We start from the raw sequence: 24154 nt of genomic DNA, 5'->3' as shown, positions 1-24154 counted from the left end.
GCGGACTCTCAACCACTGAGTCACCAGGGAAGCCCAAGTTGAAAACTTTTACCTTCTCACTTAAAGGAAGCACTTTACAGCTTCTCTTTAATATATCCAAATTACTAGCATCACTACTCTTGCACGTTGGGTCCATTATTAAGTAAAATAAGGGTCACTTGAATGTAAACACTGTGATACCATGACATCTATCTGATAACCAAGACGGCTACTAAGTGACTAAAGGGTGGGATACACTGGGCAAAGGGACGATTCACAACCCAGGAAGGACATAGTGGGATTTCATCATGTTACTCAGAATGGTGAGCAAGTTAAAACTTATGGATTTTTTATTTCTGGAATTTTCCATTTAATATTTTTGGACCCAGGTTGACCACGAGTAACTGAAACCACGGGAAGTGAAGCCATGGATAAGGGGGGACTACTGAAATGTATTTTGAAAATTGGTAAATTTCTAGGAGTTGTCTTAGTAAGATGATACCTACAAAATACCAACATTAGTGAAACGGGCTGCTGCAGTGTTGGTTTAATGATTTTAAACCATTTAAACAGTTAGTCTGTAAAGGAAAATTGATATTCCATTCACATGTAAACTTTCTGAAAGTTTTCCAGTACCAATGATAATATTTTATCAATATAATGTATGAATTCCTATTATACACTTTGAGAGGCTTTATGGCTCTATGATGTATTTACTTACAGAAGTGTTGATGAGATTAATTTCTTGGCATGTATTGCTATAGCAGAGGGCATAAAATCAATGGAGGTTTGGTAATCAACAAAGATTTTCAAAGTTTATACGTGACATTTTTCAGAAAGACGTTAGTCCACAGATATACAGAAAAGCAAAGTACTAAATTTCTTGATTCAAGAGCAAGTGTATTTATTTTAAGATAACATAAGAATGTAAGACAGGTCACTTTACAGTTATAATAAGAACAATAAACTGGAACTTAAATGAAATTCATAATAAGAAATGATTCTGAGAATTACCATAAACCTTTCATCATAAAGTCTTCTGTAAAGAGTATGATACTAAAATTTCATGTATAGCTTCATCTTTCCAAGGAATAGTTTGCAGAAGGAAATACTGAGAATAGCATACATGTATTTAGTACATTACTATTTTCAAAGCACTTAAAATTTTTAAAATTGATGTAAACAACAGTCCAGTGAGATATTTTTACCTCCCATTTTATAGATGATAAAGTTCAAGACTGATAATATGTGGAGAATCACCATAATTTACTACTCTTTTCCATTTTAATTGATCAGAATATTTTATTTATTTGCATTTTAATATTATGCTGCAGTCTTACAAGCAGATGAGTATCCATTCAATCTGATAAGCAATAAAGAATAAAGGTTACGTATGTAGTATTCCTTGGGAGAATGGCAGAATTATAAAGAATCTTAATGAGCTAATTCAGTTTTTAATATCTATTTATAGGACTGTTCTAAATAGCAATTTTTCCATATATGCAAGATAATTTCGTTTATAATTGAAGATAAAAGTAAGTTGCATTTTTTCCATTCTTTTAGATAGCAAATAATATTGAGAACATTCAGTGTAAGGTAAAATAGAGCTGGGGCACGTTAAATGAGAAGGTAGACATTTTCATTTAGTTAATCAACTGAATCAACCTGCAAAGCAGGTGAAATTATACTATGTGAAATCCTAAAACTGATGAATCACATATTTCTATATCAATGTAATAAATAATATCAGATAAAGAATGTAAAAAGTCTAAAAATGCATTGTCAATGCTAACAACATATTCTTGGGAATAACATTACTTTTATAAATAGGCTGATGCAGAACTATCAAATTCACCTTTAATAACTTAACAAAAACAAAGTCAGTATTTCCCATTTTCATATGTAAAAGCAAGATAACAGTTGGAGTGTGTGCAGTTTATATTTAGTACATCTTAGAAGATAAATGAACCTATCTTCCACATACAGTATAATTTAAATTCATTGTTCTATTTTTGCATAGTAACTTTTTATAAACTACGTTTTTTTAATTGAACAGATTTCCATTAAATCCTATCAAGTTATTTTCTCCAGGAGAAAATATAATTTTGCTGTTTTTCAATAGAAAGTTTATCTTTTCTCTTTTAAGACATTTTGAAATAATAAAGTCTATTTAAAGTATTCATGATTACTGGCTGTTTGGCATTACTTTAACATGTGGTCCTTTCGCAAGAAACAAATATTAACTTCTACCTAATATAGACTTCAGTCTGCTGAACCATTTTATATTAATCTTTTATAATACTCATTTTGACACCACAGACACATAATAACAATATGCGATAAGTTACAGAGCCTCAAGATATTATTTTTACTACTGTTATTAACATGTACCATCTGCTATCAGGAGATGCACCATGTTTAAAACAATAACGACAACAACAGTGACTACTGCTACAAAAACTACCACTGTTTCTACCATTAATGTATGAGTTTTTTTGAGAAAAAAATTTACATTTTAAATTACTGTATACATAAAATAATATCAGACATTCTGTTGACTTTGGTAAATGAACAAAAACTTTAAAAAAACTTTATATGATTCAAACAATATATGTTAATTAAGCAATTTTAAAAGTTAAAAGTACAGTGTAAACCATCATATTGTATAGTAGCTTAATTTCTATTTGTGTTTCAAAATTACTTCAATGTAATTAAAAGCCTGGAGATCTATTAACAATTCTAAGGGCCCTAAGATAAATCTCAAGGAATATTCATTTTCTGATAATAAGTTCAGTCTAAAACCAAAAATATGTTGCTGTTCATTTTTAAGTGATCTAGATTCCAGGAGTCATACATTATTTTGAAACGAGACAAATTTCTAATAAATTTTTTTAAAAATTAAAATACATTCTTATATAGTCACTGGAAGAATCCGAAGGGAATGAAAAAGTGCAGAGTTCAGTAAATCAAGTCAAAAGCTCAACATGATAACACGTAACGTTAGTAATTAGTAAGAAGATGCATGATAACATGTAACATTAGTAATCACTAAGAAGATGCATCTTATATTCAAAAATTCAGTTAAAGAAAAAATTATAATTAGCATTTCACCTTTTCCTTCATTTACACAAGTTCTGATCTCAGACCTGCTTCCACCCGCTGAAGTTTTTGCTTCTTGCACTTTCAAGTAGATAATAATCCTTTAAACTTTGCTTTAGAAGTACCTAATTAAAAAAATATATGTAATACATAAAAGTAACATTTTTTAGGATGAAATTCGGAGGTAACAGCATTAATCATTATAATAATCACAGGAAACAGTAAGGCACATGATAAAAACACGCAACAGCAAGTATAAGAATCAAAGACTTAATCATAAACTATTTCCTTAAATTTAAAGGTTCAGTGTTTTGTTTAGTAACTTGTCTAATCCACAGTCTTACAAAGTTCTAGAATCTAAGTAGTCATTTTTTTCTATGGTTCTATATACTACTACACAGAATCAATAATGTCAATGTGACACTATTACAGGCTGGTTGGAAACACTATCTATATGAACATATAAATGGTATAGTCCTACTATTTTTTTAAATGTTTAGCTTAACTTCTTATAATAAAGGCAATATAAAGTTCCTCAAAATAGAGATTAGGAAGACGTGACTTCTTCTGTTAGCTCAATCACAACAGTTACCACCTTAGATAAGTAAATAAGCCTACTTACCACTAAACATTTTAGACCAGCAATTCCCTAAATGGGTTCCATAAAATATTAGGCTTCAAAGCTACTTTGCAAAATACCCAATACTGCTGTTTTCTTTTAGAGAGAAAAATCAATAGTGGCATATTAAGATCTGTAAGTCCTAAGGAACCTATTTAACCATATCTATTATGATATTTCTCATACTTATTTCTAAACAGCTTTTGGTCTTTTAACTAATATACATTGACATCCTATGCATATGTACCACTTTGGTAATGCCACTCTAGACAAATATAAATGTTTTAATCTTGAAAAAAATAGGTATTTGCAAGCATGTAAATGAATGAAAGTTTCACTGCAGAGACCTAATCAGAACCCACAATCAACCAAAATTTTATAGCTATAGTTGACTTTTAAAAGAAAAACAAAAAGAAAAAAGGAAAAACAAATCTCTCATTTTGGAGGTCAGCAACAAGTCTGAGATACTTATTTGGGTTGATACAAACTGAACAAATCTCCCGTATCTTCCTCAACTATTTCATTCCATGGTGATGGTGTAGTAAATAATAACTAAGATGGTTTTGTCATCACACAGAATGAGGCTCAAATTGCTCAAATCCTGGTTTGCAACTTACTAGCAAGTTATCTTGGGTAAATGACTCCCCAAGTCTCTATTTTCTCTGCTGTTAAATGGGATATCTATCTGTAAGGATTAAATGAAATACTACATGTAGAAGAACACCTAGTATAGTGCCAGGCACCCAAAATAACTCTAAAAAAATTTAGTTGCTATTATTGTAGCAGATGTTTGGAATCATGATCCTAAAAAATAGTTACAAATATCCCTTAGATGCTAGTAATCCTAGATTATAAAAATGCAATCTGGATTCATTATATTGTATCTGCTCAGATACAAAACTACAGGTTAAGCAGAAAAATTTTCAGTCGCAACATTCATGAGAATTCCAGTCAGATGAGTATTTATTCCAGTTCATTTTTAGATCACAACTTAACAGTGGCAAACTAATGCTTTGTTATAATAACTATTCTTAAACTGAATTGTATGGTGTAAAATGAAATCATTAAAAGACTAATTCTTAACTTGAATTAGTGACCTAAACATTAAAAATAAATTATAATTCTATTTCTTTCAGCTATTACCTAAATGTTGTAAGAGAAGAATAAATTATGACCCTTCTTTTACTGTTACTGAACAAATTTAGACAAACAGGTGCTAACATACTTATCTGCTATGAAGTTCCTTCTTCAGACAGGATTTGAAAGTGGGATACTTCTGAACTGTTTTATAACCCTGTGGAACAGAGGATTAAGAGTGTGCAAATGTAAATAAAATGTTATGGGGTCACAGATATTCAATAAATAAGGCAAAAATAAAAATACATAAAATCTAAGAGAGAAATACAGTGTCAAGGGTTTATAGCATGGTTTTATATTGGGGTGGCCAAAAAGTTTGTTCGTGTCTTTCGTAACATCTTACAAAAAACCTGAACGAACTTTTTGGCCAACCCAATATTTTAGTTTGATCTTGCTATTCTAAAATATTTGAGGAAAAAAATGATTTTCAACGCATGCCCTTTTAGGCATTTGTGCCATCACCGCAAATGTTAATAACTAACCACTAGGTGGCAGTTAAGTACACGGTATCTTTACCAAGACAGTTGGGATTTTAAGAATCCATTAAAAATCTTTAAAAACATTGTCTCAGATGAATCTTGATTTTTTTGTACATATATATATATTTTCTTTTTAAATGTATAATGCTCAGGGGTACTGTTACCAAAGAGGGAAGACTGAATATTCTAGCTGTTAATCATATTTTTTTTTCTTTTTCCATTTGTGGCACATCCAAATACATTAAATGTGTAAACATTTATTGATTTATGCTACATTTCATTCTTTAAAACATATTTCTGAGAAAAATCACTGAATTTCTTGTAATTATTTTGCAGTATAAGATGTTAAAAGGAAAGAACAGTTCAACAGACAAAAAAACATTTTTTACCTCATTTTCCATATAAAAAGTACTGAATATGCAGTGACTTAAGAACCTCACGTTGCCTAGTGGAAATCTGCATCATATAAAATGAGAAATAGTGATATTTCTTTGTATACTAGCAAGTCTTAAACAGCCAGTGTGCAGACTGAATCAAAATATTTGGCAACATTTCCCCCCCACAAACTGGGATGAAGACATTAAACTAATTGAATATGAAAATAAGTTATTAAAATTCACACTGATTTTATATTTAAAAAAGCATCACCTTTTATCTCTTCAAATTGTTTTTGAAAATAGGTAGGGCCTTATGTTTTTTCTTTTCAAATATAACATTTCCTGTTTATATCCTTAAAAACTTATATAAATTGTTTCTGAAACTTAGATGGATTTTTTTCTTTCAGTTTTTTAAAAGGATAGCAATAGGGTTGAAATGTATAGGTTTACCCGGAATCCTCTATGGAGTCTGTCTTTCATAATTCCAATGAATTCTTTATAGCTTAATTGATCATCTTTGTCAACATCAAAAATCTTAAAGACTGTGTTCACTAAATGTGGTGAAAGTCTGAGGCCAGTGGCTACATAGACGGCACGTTTAAATTCATCTAGATAAATGACACAGAAAAGGAGTAAACCATTAACATTATTCTTATAATATGTGTTAATTACTAGCAAGGTTATAAAAGAAGGTTTTTTTTCTAAACATGGGTCATGATCTTATGTAACATAGCACTTTTCATTAATCATGCCATCTTTTTAGGGAACATAAAATTTTTTGCGGTTTTAATTAAAAGGGCCTACTATCAACCACAGATACTTTAGAGGTTATTAAGGTGAATAAGCTCTCAAGAAACTTACAGTTCAGATGGGAGATGACACACCTGCCCAAATAATCATTACACAGGACCACACAAAAAGCAGCAACAAAGCGCTATGAGAATTTGGAAATGAGTGGTTACTTGTGGGGTAGCGTGGAGTAGGGAAAAGAGAGAGAAGACAGCGATTAGGGAAGGCTGCCGCTTTGTATCTGAGTTCAGCCCTGAAGGATAAAGGATTTCAGCTTGTAGAGATGAGAGGAAATGGCAGATGATGACATGAAAGAACAAAGGTGGGGCAGGGCACAGGAGCACCAGGCATGTTCAGAAAATGAGCAGCCTGGACACCCAGGAGCTGGGGAAGCTCTGCAGGGGGACTTTGAGGTGAGGAACCTGTACGATCTTCAACAGGCAATTGGGGAACTGAAGAATTTTCCATAGCAGGTGTGTCAGGGTTAATCTGTTTTAGGAAGATTATTCTGTGAGTTGTCCGGGAAACGTCAGAGAGGAGAGTGGATAATGGCAGGAATACCACTGCGGTGGCTACAGCAATAGCTCTTTCTAAGGGGTGATAACGTGAATTAACGTGCTAGAAGTGGCAACAGAAGAAAAAAAAAGAGACAGATGTATTCCTAGCACCTGCAAGAGTGATTTTTTTCATTTCGTTTCATTCAGTTCCACAAAGTAAAAGAGCAACTTTCCATTCTGAACCAGCTAAGCAGATACTGACTTTTTCTCTTTTTAAAGTTGATTAGTAGGTTTACCATGGCAGTAAAACATTGGCCTGTTAAGGCAGGGCTCCCAAAGGTTTTGGTTTTAAAACACTAAAATGTGTTAAGAAGATGCCTTGTTTGAATATCTAGACCAGTCAAAGGGTGAAATATGAAAACTTTTCAGTTTTTAGGTTTCTCTTCCTCAACGAGTAAGTGAATGAAGCTATGCGAGGGATTCACTATCTGTGTTTTGGGGAAAGAGAATTATTAGCACTTAGAGGCTCCGGTTTGCCTTGTCCCTAGAACTTGGTAATAAAATAACCAGACTGTCCTCTGAGATTGAACTGGGGGATTAGCACTTATTAGATTATGGCAGACACGGGTAAAATCACCATAAAGACATAACCAGAAAGTCCTCATATGGCAAGAATATTTAAAAACAATATGGCCACGAGGGAAGGGAAGGTGGGTCATAGCTACAGAATGCTGGGAAAAGGACTTGACTTGTTAGTCTACCTACAGGGAAAGAATGAGCAGGTCCTGAGGACTACGGCATTCAGAATTCTATGGCAGTTGTATTTTTTGGTAAATCAAGCAAAATTGACTGTCATTTTTATATATCGTTCTTAAAACTTGGCTAATGTAAGTCCATGGCTAAGAGGTGGCTCTGTTGACAAAATTCAGGTTTCTGAGCCAGCAGAGAGTGTGGGTAAAATCAGTAAGACAAACAAATAATATGAATATCACCCTGTGATGATGTTTGCGGCATGGCCAGCTGGCTCTTCTATAGGGAGACACATATCCCCTCGAGGTTACCCAGCAGCCATGAGGTTTCTTCCTCTTTAAACCTTTACAAACATCATTAGCTTTTCCCATAATATGCAGTGAAGGACAATCATAAATTTAATACAAAATAGTAGCATATTTTCCTAAATTTAGCTTAGGGAAAACAAATTTCCTGTTGAAGTATACACCAAACTTTCAGGCAAACTGATGGCTAATATGATATATCTAGTTAATTTGTTGTCAAAGTCACCAGAAGCAATGTAGGAATATGGTTTGCTTTTAGTTTTTGAAAGTTTGTTACTTACCTTGCCCTATAGAGCGACTTGCAAAATTATACATATTCAAGGCTATTGCAAAGTCTTCTAGGTTGTTCAAAAACTGGAAAAATGACCTGAATTCATCAAATGTAATGCCCTATATTGGGAAAATATATGTAAATATATTTAGCATTGTCAAATTGATTTAAATAAATATCTACGCTTACTAGAAATAAGTAGATTGAGCATCAGCAATATATCTTGTAAGTATATATTTCCAGGGTACCTTCTGAAACCTTCTTTCTCCAAATGAAATGTAAAATTCACTCAAATTTTTTCCACTGGGTAATGTTGCTACTATTAGCAATGATAGGTGAAAATATTTTTAAAACACTGTCATATCAGCACAAAGTTAAAAATGCTACAATAAACATAAATTTAAAAGTTTCCATTTTTGGAAATTCTCACTTCAGGCCTGAATTTCTTAAACTTTAAAAGTTAGTATGATCATTAAGGAAAAAGAAGAAAAAAAACCCTCTAAAAACAGTTTCTTGGGCTTCCCTGGTGGCGCAGTGGTTGAGAGTCCGCCTGCCAATGCAGGGGACACGGGTTCGTGCCCCAGTCGGGGAAGATCCCACATGCCATGGAGCGGCTGGGCTCGTGAGCCATGGCTGCTGAGCCTGCATGTCCGGAGCCTGTGCTCCGCAATGGGAGAGGCCACAACAGTGAGAGGCCCACGTACCGCAAAAAAAAACACACAAAAAAAAACAACAAAAAAACCCCCCAGTTTCTCCTGTACATGTATTTCTCCTTAAATATATTTCAGCATTAGGTCATTAATGTCTTTATAATGACAATGCAAAATAAATATGTCTAATAAGCCAACAGTCATGTATTTTTACTTGTTCCTGCCATGATAAGGCTGCCAGAATAACAGGAGGAAGTACAATGACCGTAGCAGAGCTCTGGGAGGCCCAACACAGGGCTTCCGGTAGGGTCATGGAAAGGACTCTGGAATTTCATTTACGTAAATTGAAATTATTGCCACTGCTATAACTTCAATTAAACAGGAAAGTTGCTTGAAATAAGCACAATGTATCTCTGATAATACGAATTTGGATACAAAGGGCTGCATTTGCTTGATGTGTTCTGCTCAGCAAGATGAACAAAATTGAGAGACAAAGTAAACCGAGAACAAGCAGAGGGCTGAGAGCTTAGGCTTCACAAATTCTGACCTTACTACTGGGGTAGCAGGGGAAGGGAAGCTAAGGAGGTGGCACTGGAAAGCTGGGCAAAGAACCAGAGAGTTTATTTTCATATAAGCCAGCTACTGATTAAGTGATTTATTATCAAAATAATATTATCAATTTGTTATTGAAATAATAATACCAAATTTTAATACACATTAGTTCCACTTCAATTATAACCCCTCTTTACTTTCAAGGAGAATCATCACTGTCATTTCTCTTCACTTTTTCTTTTTCTCTTTCCTTACATTCATTTATGGCCATTCCAACTCTGGATTCTGCTCTGTGATCTGATCCCCCCTGCCATGTTTTCCTGACAGGACTGTTTGACTCAATTAGGGAGACTGAGCCAGAAGGGGTTTGTCTTGATGTGAAGAGCTTGTTGCCAGGGAAACTGGCCACTGCTCTGGTTCTGTATCAGTTTGTGCTGGATCAGCTGTCCCAGCAACAATCTCTGTGTCAGGGTGACAGGTTAATGCTGGTAAAAGTGAAAAACAAGAGGATGGGATATTTTAAAACAAAGTGTAAACAAAAATGTCAATACTTTTAGGGAGCTTAAAATTAAAAGCAAATCAAAGAATGACAGAATACAATGTTCTCCATCTGAACCTTTGGATTTTTCAAAATGGGGATCTCATGTTTGGAAAGACAGGGCAAATTCAAAACCATACAGTAATTGTTTTGTACAGATTAAACTCTTTGTGTTTGTAAATTGAAAAATAGGGCATTCATTTTGATGGCGATTATTTAAAGCAATCCATTCTTAACAGAAGTGAGGGACAGACAGTCTGGGGAAGTGGCAGAGAGACAGGGGTATGGCCATTTCTTCTCCCTCCCCATTCTTATTCCCAGAATCACTTCTGTAATGAACCACTGGGACTTGAATGGAGTGTGTCCTAATCGTTAGAAGTGGAGTAAAAAGAAGTAGCTTACATTGTAACAAAAATAAAGTGATGATAATATCTGACGACTTTAAAGTATCAAAAATACATATATACTGAGAGTCCAGAAATAAACCCAAATATCTATGGTCAACTGATTTTCAGTAAGGGTGCCTTGTTCTCAAATTGTCATGATATGTGATTTGACCTGTCCGGTGATTCCCTGAAGGACCAGCACAGAGGCTAACTTTTGTTTCACCCTTTTCCCCTTGGACTAGAATGGCTTTCCTGGTGACAGTGACATCTATTAAAACATTTAAAGACATACACACTCTATGCCAGCTGGGGCAAGGGACGACAGAGGAGACAAGTGGCAGACAGAATCCAAAAGCCTGGGAAGGAGGAGGCTGAAGAGAATGATTACTGGGAGAATAGGGGCTCACAGCGCTATTGCATATACTTGGGAAATTGGACATGCCCAGGAACTGACACATGCTTTAACAGACCTGCGAGGACCCTAGGTTACCACCTCTGGCAGATATGTGAGCTCTGTGAAAGCAGGAGGTGAAGGTAAATAAAGGGGCTTAGGTAGCCTGGCGTAGTGTTGAAGGAGTGCTCCAGCTCACAGCTTAACTGCAAAGACTGGGACAGTACTATATTTTTTTCTTCTTGGCTTCAGGCATTTAAGGAAATCTCTGTCAGTTCTCTGGCTAACCCCTAAGATAAAGGAACAGAGTCTTAAGTGACTGCACACGACAAGGACTTTTTAGTGACTGTTTAGTGACTTATCCAAGCTATTTTGCAAATGGACAACTGTAAGGGAGAATGTGATTTCCAGAGTTACCATATAATATTCAAAATGGCTAGTTTTTAGCAAAAAATTACAGTGCATACAAAGAATCAGGAAAATATGGCCCATTCACAAGAAGAAAAAAAAGAATCAACAGAAGCCATCCCTAAAGAAGCCAAGACATTGGACCAAAGAAAAAAAGATTTTAAATTAATTGTTGTAAATACGCTTAAAGAGCTAAAGGAAACCATGGACAAAGAACTAAAGGGAATCAGGAAAACCATGTATGAACAAAATGAGAATAAAGAGACAGAAAGTGTAAAAGGAACCAAATAAAAATTCTGGAGCTTAAAAGTACAATAGCTGAAATGAAAAGCTGACTAGAGAAGTTCAACAATAGATTTGGGCAGACAGAAGAAAGAATCTACGAAATTAAAGAGAGGACAATTGAAATTATTCAGTCTGAGGCACAGAAAGAAACAAGAATGAAGAAAAGTGAACAGGGCTTCTCTGGTGGCGCAGTGGTTGAGAGTCCGCCTGCCGATGCAGGGGACACAGGTTTGTGCCCCGGTCTGGGAAGATCCCACATGCCGCGGAGCGGCTGGGCCCGTGAACCATGGCCGCTGAGCCTGCGCGTCCAGAGCCTGTGCTCCGCAATGGGAGAGGCCACAACAGTTAGAGGCCCGTGTACCGCAGGAAAAAAAAAAGAGAAAAGTGAACAGAGCCTAAGGGTCCTGGGGACACCATCAAGTTCATACATACGTTATGGGACTTCCAGAAGGAAAAGAGAGAAAGGAGTCGAAAGAATATTTAAAGAAATAATGGTTGAAAACACCAAATTTGAGGGAAGACGGGAGTCTACACATCTGAGAAGCTCAATGAAATCCAAGTAGGATAAACTAAAAAACGCCCACACCAAGACACATATTCAAAGTGTCAAAAGCCAGAGCCAGAGATACTTGAAAGCAGCAGAGGAGAAGCAGCTCTTCACATAGAAGGGATCCCCAATAAGATTAGCAGCTGATTTCTCATCAGAACTCACAGAGGCAAGAAGTGAGTGGGATACTTCAAGTGCTGAAAGAAAAAAACCTGTCAACCAAGAATTCTGTATGTGGCAAAAGTATCCTTCAAAAATGAAGAAATTAAGACATTCTCAGATAAACAAAAGGTAAGGGAATTCATCACTAGCAGACCCGTCCTACAAGAAATGCTAAAGGAAGTCCCTCAGGCTGAAAAGACAAGAAACTAGATAGCAACTCAAAGCTATATAAAGAAATAAAGAGTTCTGGTTAAGGTAAAGGTAAAGGTGATTACATAGATAACACTTCATACTCACTAGGATGGCTATAATTTATATATATAGCAATTCTACTCTAGGTATATACCCAAAAGAACTGAAAACTGGTATTCAAACAAAAAAATACATGTACACACATATTCATAGCAGCATTATTCACAATACCCAAAGGGTGGGAAAAGCTCACATGGCTATGGGCAGATGACTGGATAAACAAATAGTGGTATACACCTACAATGGAACGTTATTCAGCCATAACAAGGAATGAAGTACTGATAGATGCTACAATGTGGATGAACCTCAAAAACATTATGAAAGAAGCCAAACATGAAAAGTCATATATTGCCTGATTCTTTTTATATGAAATAGCCAGAATGGTTAAATCCACTGAGAGAAAAAGCAGACTGATGGTTACCAGAGGCTGGGGGAAAACACTTAATAGGTACAGGGTTTACTTCTGGTGTAATGAAAATGTTTTGGAAATAGACAGAGATAGTGGTTGTACAACATGTGTATATACTAAATGACACTGAATTGTTCAGCTTAAAATGGTTAATTTTATGTTACATGATTTTTAACTCGGTAAAATTTGAAAAAATCAAAAGACTAGAATGAGGAAAAGATTTAACTTGAAAAAGCCAAAAACATCATCAAGACAAATTATCATCCAAACTAAAACAACCATTTAGAAAACATGCGCTTAAGAGGACCTCAGGAATATAAACTATGTTTATTCTCAACACAAAATTCATATTCATATCATAAATTAAGTGTGCTATTTAGATCAGTAACTGATCTAAATAGCAAATACATAATAACTTTTAGAAATATATAAACAACTTTGAAAGATTGAGGGAAGTGTACCATTGTGAAAAAAGCAGAAAATTCAAACTCTGAAACTTACTGGCCGAATGACCTAATAAGGTAAGTCTCTTAAATCTTTCTGAACATCAGTGTCCTCAAAGCTTAATAACGGTAATTTTATTACTTTCTTGTTAATATTTACATTATGTGGTTATGATGAGAAGCCCTCTTCCCTTCCCTTCTACAGTCTCTATCTACATTCTCTCCTAGATAAGTTCACCTGGTCCCATGGTATTTAACATTTTTTTAAGTTAGTTATCTTATATAGCAATATATTCACCTGTTCAAAATTCAAAAGGCACAAAAGAATATACAACACAAAATCTCCCTTTCTCCCACCCTTGTCACCTAGCCATGTAGTTCCTTTCCTTGGAGGAACCAATGTTTTTAGTTCTGTGGGTCCTTCTAGAATTAGCATAGGCTATCTTTTTAAACAAATGGTAGTATACTATATACAATGTTCTAAGTTGTGTTCTTTTTCATTTACTGCATCTTGGAGATCATTCTATATTAGTACATAAAGACCTTTCTTAGTCTTTTTCCAGCTGCACCTTTTCCCATTTTATAGTTACATCATAATTTATTTAACCAGTAACTTACTGCAAGAGGTAGTTTCTGGTATTTAACCAGTATGTTACTGAAAGAGGCAGGTAGTTTCCAATCTTTTGCTACAATGCTATAATAAATAACTTTGTATATATCTACCATTTCATATGAGTGAATATATATGTAGATAAAATTCACAAAAACAGAAAAGCTTTAAGTTCCACATCTTTAAATATTATCTATCAATTCATTTGACAGGGGCTCTAGGTGCTGCGGATATATGAGTGAATAAAAAAGATAAAAACACTAGCCTTCCTGGAGTTTATGTTCTAGTTAGGGGAGACAGACAACAAATAATAAAAATAAGTAAATGTCAATACTATTATTTATCCAGATAAACAATGAAAAATAAACAGTAAATTATATGGTATGTTAGAAGACAATAACGCTATGGAAATAAAAACAGATTAAGGGAAGAAGGAATAGGGAATGCCAAGGGAAAGGGTTATAATTTATCTACTAGATTATTACTTACATAGTATGTTACATATTATTTATATAATAGGTGAGTCTTTATATATTAGATTGGAAGGGTAGGCCTCATTGAGAAATAACATAGTGAGCGATATACACAGCATATCTAAGAGAAGAGCATTCTGGGCAGAGAAAAGAACACACACAAAACCCCTGAGACAGCAGACTGCCTGGTATTTGAGAAACAGTAAAGTAGCCAGTGTGGCTGGAGCAGAGCGAGGACAGGGGAGAATGGCAGGAAGTGAGGTCCGAGGTAATGAGGGAGCAGCCTGTGTAGGCCTTGGAGGCCACTGTAAGGAGAAAAATGAGGAGTTACTATGATAAGATCTGAATCATGGTATAAAGCGCTTCCTTAAATGCTGAACGGGGAGCGGATGGCAGGGAGGCAAAGCTGGAGGCAGAGAGGTGACTTAGGAGGCAACTGACCTGGGTGGTAGCAGCGCAGGTGGCAAGGAGTGATCAAGTGCTGACAGGAGCAGTGTCAGGAGGATCTGTGGTGGATTGTATGTAGAATGAGAGGGAGAGGTCCAAAAATTTTGGCTAGAACGACTATGAAGAATGGAGTTTCCATTAATTCAAGCAGGGAAGATGGCGCGTGGAGCAAGATTTTGGGGGGATGCTCAGGAGTTTAGTTTTGCAACATTAAGCCTGAGATGTCTATTGGATACTACTGGAGATGCTGAGTAGGCGGTATGAAGTAAAAGACTGAAATTCAGGGGAGATGTTTAAACTGGAGACACCATTTGGAAGTCTATACACCAAAAGTAGTCCTCATTGCACCCCTGAATGCTAGAGTCACACATCCAACTGCCTGCAGAATTTCTTCAAGTGGATACCTCATAGGGATCTCAAATTTAACTTGTCCAAAATAAAACCATTGATTCTTTCCTAATCCCAAGCTTGTAGTCTTGCTTAGCTCAATAAATGGCACTCTTTCACCATGTGGTTCAGGCCAAAACCTAGGTGTTCTTCATGATTCTTGTTCCATCACATTGCAGTCTAATCCAGCAACATGTTCTATCAGCTCTACTTTTCAAATGATCCAATATCGGACCACTTTTCCCTAGTTTCACCCTGGTCCAAACCATGCTCATCTCTTACCTATACTCCTATTATAACAACATTCTAACTTGCCTTCTTCTTTCAAACCTTGGCCAACTGAAGTCTATTCTGTATACACCAGCCACGATGATCTTTTGAGACATGAATCAGGTCATATCTGGCTCATGAGTTAGATCAGATTTGAGTGTCATAGTAGACAGCAAATACTCACTGAATGAATACTTGTTGAATGAACAAACATGACACCTATGTTCTAAAACAAGATTGGCAAACTTTTTCTATAAAGGGTCAGAGAATAAATATTTTTATTTTTTCAGGTTATATGGTGCATGTTGCAACTACTCAACTCTACTGTTATAGCTCAAAAGGAGCCAGAGACAATCCATTAAAGAATGAGCGTGGCTATGTTCCAATAAAACTTTATTTACAAAAATAGGAAGTAGGTAGTTTACTTACCACTGCTTTAAAGTTTAAATACTATAGTAGCTTACCATCACTCTTAGAATCACTATTAGAATAAAATCTAAACTTCTTATTTTGGCCTACACGGTCCTCTGAGACCTGACCCCTAATCTGTCTCTCCTCGATCTCCTACTATTTCCCCTTCACCGACTTTACCGTTTTGGCAATTTCTCAGATAAAGGAAGCTTTTTCTGTCCCCAGGCCCTTAGTATTTGCCGTTTCCTCTGCCTGGAAGGTTCTTCATCCAGATCTTGGCACAGGTCATTCCTCACAGCCTTTCCTCAAAAGCTACCTTGATTGTCTATCTTCTTTTCTAGTCCTCTTCATAATATTTATCATTATCTGAAAAGATATCATTTACTATTTTTTCTTTACTTGTTTATTGTATCTCTCCACGAAGAAGTGTTTCCATGAGAGAAGGATTTTGCTTATCTTGTCACTTTATCCACGGTGGCTACAATAAGGCCTAGTAAACAGCAGATGTTTAATATCTGCTAGATAAATGAATGGAAATGAAAGTATTTTAGAAATGTAAAGTGTTATTCAAGTACTACTACTTGTTATTCTTTTGAGAGAAGAGGATGGCAGGTGAAAAGATGGTAAATACAGAAGTAGGGTGTGTTAAGAATATCACTGGCTTAGCGTCTTGGGTTTGAATCCTTGGGCAACTATCTTAAGTACCTGAGAGCCTTAGCTTCCTCTTTTCTAAAAGAAATTTATCAGTATCTGGAAGGTTGTTCTAATGATTGATGAGATAATGCAAAAAAAAAAAAAAATCAGTGAGAATCAATGCTGGTTCACTTGCTATATTTTCCTTTTCTTACTGTAATGATTCGTTACATTTAAGATACCTCTATCAATTAGAAGTTTTGAGAAGCTGAATTTAACTTAAAAGAAAATTTTTTATTTTTTGGCTGTGCCACACGGCTTGTATGATCTTAGTTCCCTGACCAGGGATCGAACTTGGGCCATGGCAGTGAAAGCACATAGTCCTAACCACTGGCCTGGCAGGGAATTCCCCTCCCCCAAGCTTTTTATTTTGAAATAATTTTAAATGTAAAAAATCGGTGCAAAAACAGTACAAAGAGTTCCCTAAACACTTCACCCTGGAATTGATTTTTTTGAATTTCAGATTTTTATAAGTTTCCAGTGGATAAAAGAAAAAAAGCATATTCTTCGAGGCCCTAAATAATACACTCGTAGCTTGACAAAATAGTACAATTTCTGATATTTATTTTTAGGGAAGTGTCTATGAATTGGAAAAATTTTACTTCAACATGTAAAACAGATAAAAGACCCCTAAGTGATTACATAAACTAACAGTCAAATGCATCAAGTCCTTTTTTCCTCATTCCGTAGGGGACCTGCAGAATTGTTAGCACTGTCACAGTGTATCCACTTTAAACAAAGTCAAACTGTTTGCAAGTTTTTCTTGGATAGATTAACTTGATCCTTCTACAAACACAAATAGAAGGCAATATATCCAAAACATCCCATGCTTGAAGGGGTACTTGTAACACCAGTTCTATTTGGTTGCAGTGATGCACTCAAATACCACTAGATAATGCAACTGCTCAGAATTGCTGACAAAACATTTGCTACTAAACAAATAGACAATCAGTTGTCCCAGGTTCTTAACCATTCATGCCATCCAAACTCTTTGAAAAACCTCACTTCAACTACCGATAAGATCACTCACTCGTCAACAGCCGTCTTCTAATGACCCTTTATTAAGGGTATTATAGAAATGAATAAAGTGTGACTGAAATGATGTCAATATAAACTGTTTTATATGAGGTGATGTTTACATAGTAGTCAAAGCTTATAGCTCAGCAGAATTCTCTTGAAAAGTGATATCCATAATGTGAATAAAACAACTGCTAATAACCTTAAAGGTTTTCAGCATGTCTAAGAAAAATACGGATATCTACCCAGAATTATATTATTTTTTTAATTTTTAAAAAAATTTATTATTTATTTATTTTTGGCTGTGTTGGGTCTTTGTTGCTGTGCATGGGCTTTCTCTAGTTGTGGTGAGTGGGTAGCGGCTACTCTTCGTTGCAGTGCGCGGGGGCTTCTCACTGCGGTGGTTTCTCTTGTTGTGGAGCACGGGCTCTAGGCACGCAGGCTTCAGTAGTTGTGGCTCATGGGCTCAGTTGCTACGCAGTATGTGGAATCCTCCCAGACCAGGGCTTGAACCCGTGTCCCCTGCATTGGCAGGCGGATTCTTAACCACTGTGCCACCAGGGAAGTCCCAACCCAGAATTTTAAATTAATCCATTTTAAAGTTTAGCCAGAGCGCTTAAGACACAGAGGAAAGAAGGATGGAATATATCCAAAGAATCTATTAATCCACAGAGGAGCAAAAGAACTAACTGAAGGACAATATATTTTACAGACCTATATAATTACAAGATAATAACATATGTAACAAAATAAAAATGGGGATTAGATACCTTTTCTTCAGGTATACTATAACGCACATTTTCCAAAAATACTGATGTATTTTCCACATTTGTGTATCGTAAAAGAATATGAGCAAAATCTTCTTCACTGATAGTATTCATCCCATTAGAGTAGGAAAGGAATTCTATTTCTAGAACTTCTGTTTGGAGGTTATCCATGAATCTATGACAAAAATACATAAACAATGAATAAGATAAACGAAGAGTGATGGTAACAGATGGTACTTAGCCTCTCAGGACTTTGGCTTCTTCATCTGTAAAATGGGCATAACAAGAATATCTTGCAGGGTAGCGATGAGACTTAAAGGAGTTAATGTGCCCTGCCTCGTGTTTACTGCAGCAAACACTATATACATGCCTATTTATTATTATTACTGCAGCTTATCGAGACTGAGGAATTGGTAATATTCTTTCTTCTGAATATATAGGAAATAATCAATCCAGATAGCTGGATATTTTTCATCATTCAGTGACTTCCTGTTACATTTATCAGTAGAACTACTGGTACACAAGCACTGACAGGAGTGGATATTTGTTCTAGAGTATCTTTAGTTAAGGTGAAAGCAGCAAAGAGGTGAGTGTCACTGCACTAAATGATTCCTAAAGACCTTCCTGACTTTAGCATGTTAACATTTTTCAATACAAATATAAAAATTAAGCTCACCTATAAAAATCTTCAAAGTTGAGCTCAGCTTTTCCTTTCTTTCCAAAAAAGTGTACAAGAAGTGTAGTATCTGTTACTAAGTTTGTAATGTCATCAGCACGCTTTAAAAAAAAATCACAATTTAAAGGTTAGCTGCAATAAAACCAAACAGAATACAGATACCCAATATCCCCCAAAGAACACACATACATTAACATTAGAATGAAAAGCAGAAGGATGTATTAATTACAGTTAACAAGAAGTTCAAAATTCAAAAATAGAAATACTGATGAAATTGATGTTTATCTTCAAAAAACTTAAAGTTATGATTATATTAAGAAGTCCTCAGCCTCAAATTGTGCATATAGGGTATCTATAGTTTAAATGATCTAAAATAGTTAAAAGCCTTTAGTAATCATCAAATATTTTATTTTTATTTAAGTAATTTACTTTGGATTTTCCTAATCAACCTGAAAAATTCATTCACTTAGGATGTCCAAAAGAGGTAAATTCCTCAGATTATTGAACAGATAGGGCTGACAAAAGAATGGCCTCAAGCTTCGTAAAATAGTTTCCTTGAACCATGATTCTTCCCTATTGTATTCTTATCCATGATACTTTAAATAGAAGACACTGTATTTTGAAATAGAAACTACAGTAATATTACCTTGGAATTTATATCATCTGCAATTTTTTCCAAAGAAAAGTCTTACATTACTTTTTGAATGGATAAGAAATTAATTCCAGAGGATTTTCCCTTCCCCATTCAACTTGATAAACAAGTTCCAACAAATGTATTCTTAAAATAGCTTAATTATAGTCCTTATAAAGTTTAATGGCCTGAGAAAATCTTCCCTTTTTAATGTAGCTTTATAGGTTTCCTTTTTCTTCCCTCCTTCCCATCCCATTCCCTTTCCTTCCTTCTTTCTCTTTCCTTCCTTCTTCACTTGGCCATTAACTCATACCTATCTTATAAACTCAGTTACAAAAATAATAAAATTCAAGTGATTATAACCTCTCCCCATGTATTATCCTGGAAAATGTAAGAAAAAGTAAGAGGTTAAATAATAAGTATCGTTTTCTATATTTAAAAAATAGCTGCAAATGTCCATCTAAAGGTACATATTTGAAACTATTACTTCTTGACCAGAATCATGATACCACTCCATAGAAAACATAAGAAATAGAAAATATATACTTCTCTTCAAAGCATCAGTCGTCTTCCATGTTCCCTGATACAGTCTCATCTTACCCATCTTCCAAACACTAAATTTGGCAATCTTTTGATCCCTGATAGCCCCCTTCCCAATCTTTCATGAAGATAGCCATTTTTATCCTTCATAACATTTGTTGGGTCTTTATTTCCCTTCTCCCTAGACCAAATATTCTTCTTCTCTTGTAACGACTAGAATGGAGTTATAGAAGACTACATCTTCTGATAGGCTTTTTCCCCTTCAACATGCCCTCTTTTAATCCATGAAACTATTTTTCTAAAGTGATCTTCCTGCTACATGGATTACTCATGTCTCTCTTAAAGACTCTTTAAAACATGTAGGGTATCTTCTACTTTAAATTATCTAAAATTGTTGAGATTCTTTAGTAATCACCTATGTAGTCTATATTTGTAATTTAGTTTGGATTTTTCTAAATAATCTCTAGAATGTAACCTCCTAATAATTGGTTTGGATGATCTCTACTACTTCTTATTTGACTTTGCTGACAAGTTCCAAGTATTCTCAGGAGCTGGAATAACCGAGAAGTTCCCTATAATATAACCAACTCCTTTGATCTGATAGTGGTTTGATCTGATCACTTGGGGAAAAAAGACACAGCCAGGAAGCCAGGTGTCACATATATATCTTCTTGAGCAAGCCTATTATGAGTGTTGAGGAATATTAGTGGTGCCAGTCTTTCAAGGCCCCCTATGTGACAAATTAGTGTAATTTTTGACTAGTGCTCAAAAGGTACTACTATTATACTTCCACCAGTAGCTTTAAGTTGAGAAGGTAGACTGATGTAACGGAAGGAGGACAGGATTTAAAATCAGAAGACCTGAGTTCACTGACCTTTTTTGATCATCAGCTTCCTTATCTGTAAAATGGGAAAAACCCTATCTACAATAACCATTTTCAGGATAAGGTTAGGATATGAATGTAAATGAAATATATACATGTTCTTATTGGTAGTCATAAGATGCTTTGGACAAAAGCATTAAGACCTTTGTGGGGGGAGAAGGTAGCTTGTTAATTATAGACATTCTTTTGTGATCATGTATAATCAAATCTAATCAGTTTATTATCCAAGGAACAGCTTAATTTAGTAGGGGGAGGAAATATTTGAGAAGGCATGCCTAAAGGGACCATAATAGTGGGGGCTCGAGCCAATCAGAGGTCAGCATGAAGAAGTGGGGTATCCATCTGGAAGCTAGAGCGATGGAATGTGGAAGAGGGGCAAAGTGACCAAGAAGAGGAGCAGGGATAAGGTTTTAGAACAAGTTGCTACTTCACAAATAAGCAGTAGCGTGGTGAGCAAATAGGATGATGAACTCAAGAGTGAGATTTCTGGTTTGAATTCTGACTTTTTTCCTCGTTAGTTAGGTGACCTTGGGGAAGTTAATCTCACCGAGGATATAATTATCCTCAGGAACAACAACAGTACTTACCCTAAAGGGTTGTTGTGAGGATTAGAAAACTCACATTAGTCAGCACTATAACTGGCATATTGTAAATGTTCAATAAGTGTTAGCTATTATTATTTATTTCTGACAAATCAGTATATTCCAAGAAGTTGTAAAAGGACTAGACAAGACAGAAAATAATGTTGGAGCTTAACGCAAAAAAATATTTTTACATGGTATACTCTTCTTTTGTGTTATTGAAATTATACATATATGTTATATAGATCTAAAAAATGCCTTAAAATGAGAGGATACAGGAACACCAAAAGTTAGAGAGCCCTGATAACATAATTATGGAATGTCTTCCTCTAGTGTTGTCATGTTCCTTACCTCGAGACATAATACACTGAAATGAGGTGGCTTTGCTTTACACAGGTTTTAAATAATGACCTCATTCGGCCAGTTTTCCTCATGCCCATCGAGCAGAGCAAATCTTCATTTACAGTCTTTCATCATCAAAATCTTATTAGACTTAGGTTGCTCTTATCCAGATAATCCAGACCCACAGAGGCATAAACAAGAGTTTGACATTAGAGAGAAAAATTAGAAAATGGAAATGGTGAAAACCTTTTCCCCCCATTCAGTGAAACAGAGTACTGTTGGGAGTCACTGAAAACTATACCAGTGTCCTTGGTATCCTAACAGTGTTATATAACTTAAATCACAGGAGAGTTGAGACAAAAATAGAGACTTTATCCCTTTGATTCTTGTGCTCATTGTTAAAATAAAATGAATTCAGGTGTTTTCATTAACAAAGCGAGAAAAAGCCACAAAAGAACCCCATGAGCGGACATTATCTAACTTTGTTTTGATTAAAAATTATTTTAAATGATTTCACCAAAAATGGAATAAACAAATTTTAAAACTTGCATAAAATAAAAATATATCAAGCTATTAAAGAGTTTTAATTCTTTTAATATATTTTTATTGATTACTATATGATAATAATCTTATCAAGCTCTACTCATGGGCTGGAGGAAATCGTCAAACTCTTGATTTGTTAGGAAGGTTTTAAATAACCTACTGAAACTTATTAAGGGTTAGTAAAGTTTAAAGCAGATAAGAAAAAAATTTAAAGTGCATCTGTAAAGCTCAAAACAGTTTTTGTAATTCTGGTACTCAGACTGTATTCAATAGCTGCATGATAGACATATTGTACTATGAATTTATTATCTATTATTTGGGTTAGAAAGTGGTATCAGCTGTGGTATTCAAATTTTCATTATAACATGGTTTTACTATCACTGAAAAAAAATTTATGGTTAGAAATAGCTTTGGAATAAGAATATGAGAGGCTAATCTCAAATTTACCTACATTATGTAAAGAGAACTGCTTTATCTCAATATTTACATTTTAAATATAAGAGAAACAAAGAAATACAAATAGATTTCTACGCTTTCTTTCTGAACTAATTCAAATCCTGAAGTACTGACAGTATAAACAATTCAATGTTTCACTGGCATCAGTAGTAACCTATAAGGAATTATAATGAGTTGTAATTTAACTACAGCTAATTCTCAATTATCTTCTCTAATGTGGGAGGGCAGTAACAGAGATGATCCCCCAATAATTATTTTACTTGGAAACACAATATAAGTTTTGTTTTCTTTTCTTCTTTTTCTTTGCACTTCTCTCCATCAAATTTATTTTCACGATGTTTGAGTCAATTCACTAATTGATTTAGCAGCTTATGATTATAGTGTGGATTGATTACAGTTAATGGTGTGCTAGTGAACTGGCTCTCTAGGAAAATAAAAAAGCCTGATTTGTAGTGTTTGCCAATGTCTACGGTAGTAACATGCCTAGCATGGTCAATCTGAAGGTACCAACGGAATGTCATGGAATGCTGAGTTGGGAAGAGATGTGCAGAACTAGCTCTGGGAAGCTGTAAAAGCCAGCTCCAGCACACATCAGATGGAGCAATAAACATCTTCAAAAGATCTTAAGCAAATCTTATAAAAGATCTTTGAGTATGTGTAAGAGCTGACTGGTCTTCTGACATTACCAAGATTTAAATTAAATTTGACATATAATAAGCAGGTTGTGCCTAACTGTGAGAATTTCTAGCAGAGTTCAATGGGATTGAAGATCAGTTGGAGGCTGAGAGGTGGACAGCCTATGGTGGGAAGAGACAGCAGGACACGACTGCTAATTTGAAGCTGGGCACAGCAGGCTTGTAGGGACTCTAAGGACTAGTGTCCCCCATTGCTCTTACTTTTAGGCACTGACTACTATATGCCTACATAAATGATTACAGAATTAAGCACTTCTAAAATATGTGTAAATGGACTATCTACTAGCACTTTATGACTAAAAATAGCTAAAATTTGAAAGGTAATTTTTAAAGATTAATAATTGCTGGTCATAATTACATCATATTTACATATCACAGACAGATTATATGTAGGGCAGAATGCTTTA

General features: G+C 35.0%; 1 protein-coding gene across 7 annotated transcripts in view; it reads right to left on the bottom strand.

The window, feature by feature from the left end:
- Positions 1 to 1021: 1021 nt before the first annotated feature.
- The window catches only part of MICU3 (mitochondrial calcium uptake family member 3), an 87552-nt gene continuing 64419 nt past the window's right edge, over positions 1022 to 24154 (bottom strand). For 4 of the 7 annotated variants that reach the window (XM_079908984.1, XM_079908983.1, XM_079908981.1 and 1 more), the window contains 6 exons: positions 19077 to 19177; positions 18404 to 18575; positions 8313 to 8421; positions 6141 to 6298; positions 4923 to 4991; positions 1022 to 3203 (listed from right to left, as the gene is read on the bottom strand). In XM_079908984.1, coding sequence (XP_079765110.1) covers positions 4923 to 4991; positions 6141 to 6298; positions 8313 to 8421; positions 18404 to 18575; positions 19077 to 19177 — 609 coding nt within the window. In that variant the 3' untranslated portion in view covers positions 1022 to 3203. Of the gene's footprint in view, positions 3204 to 4911; positions 4992 to 5702; positions 5770 to 6140; positions 6299 to 8312; positions 8422 to 18403; positions 18576 to 19076; positions 19178 to 24154 lie in introns of those variants that run through there. The other 3 variants (XR_013825442.1, XM_079908982.1, XM_079908985.1) reach the window with 3 other exon arrangements.

This window comes from Stenella coeruleoalba, assembly GCF_951394435.1.
Source record: "Stenella coeruleoalba genome assembly, chromosome: 21".
Taxonomy (NCBI): domain Eukaryota; kingdom Metazoa; phylum Chordata; class Mammalia; order Artiodactyla; family Delphinidae; genus Stenella; species Stenella coeruleoalba.
Note: the sequence above shows the minus strand (reverse complement) of the source record. Positions and strands in the feature narration are given on the sequence as shown.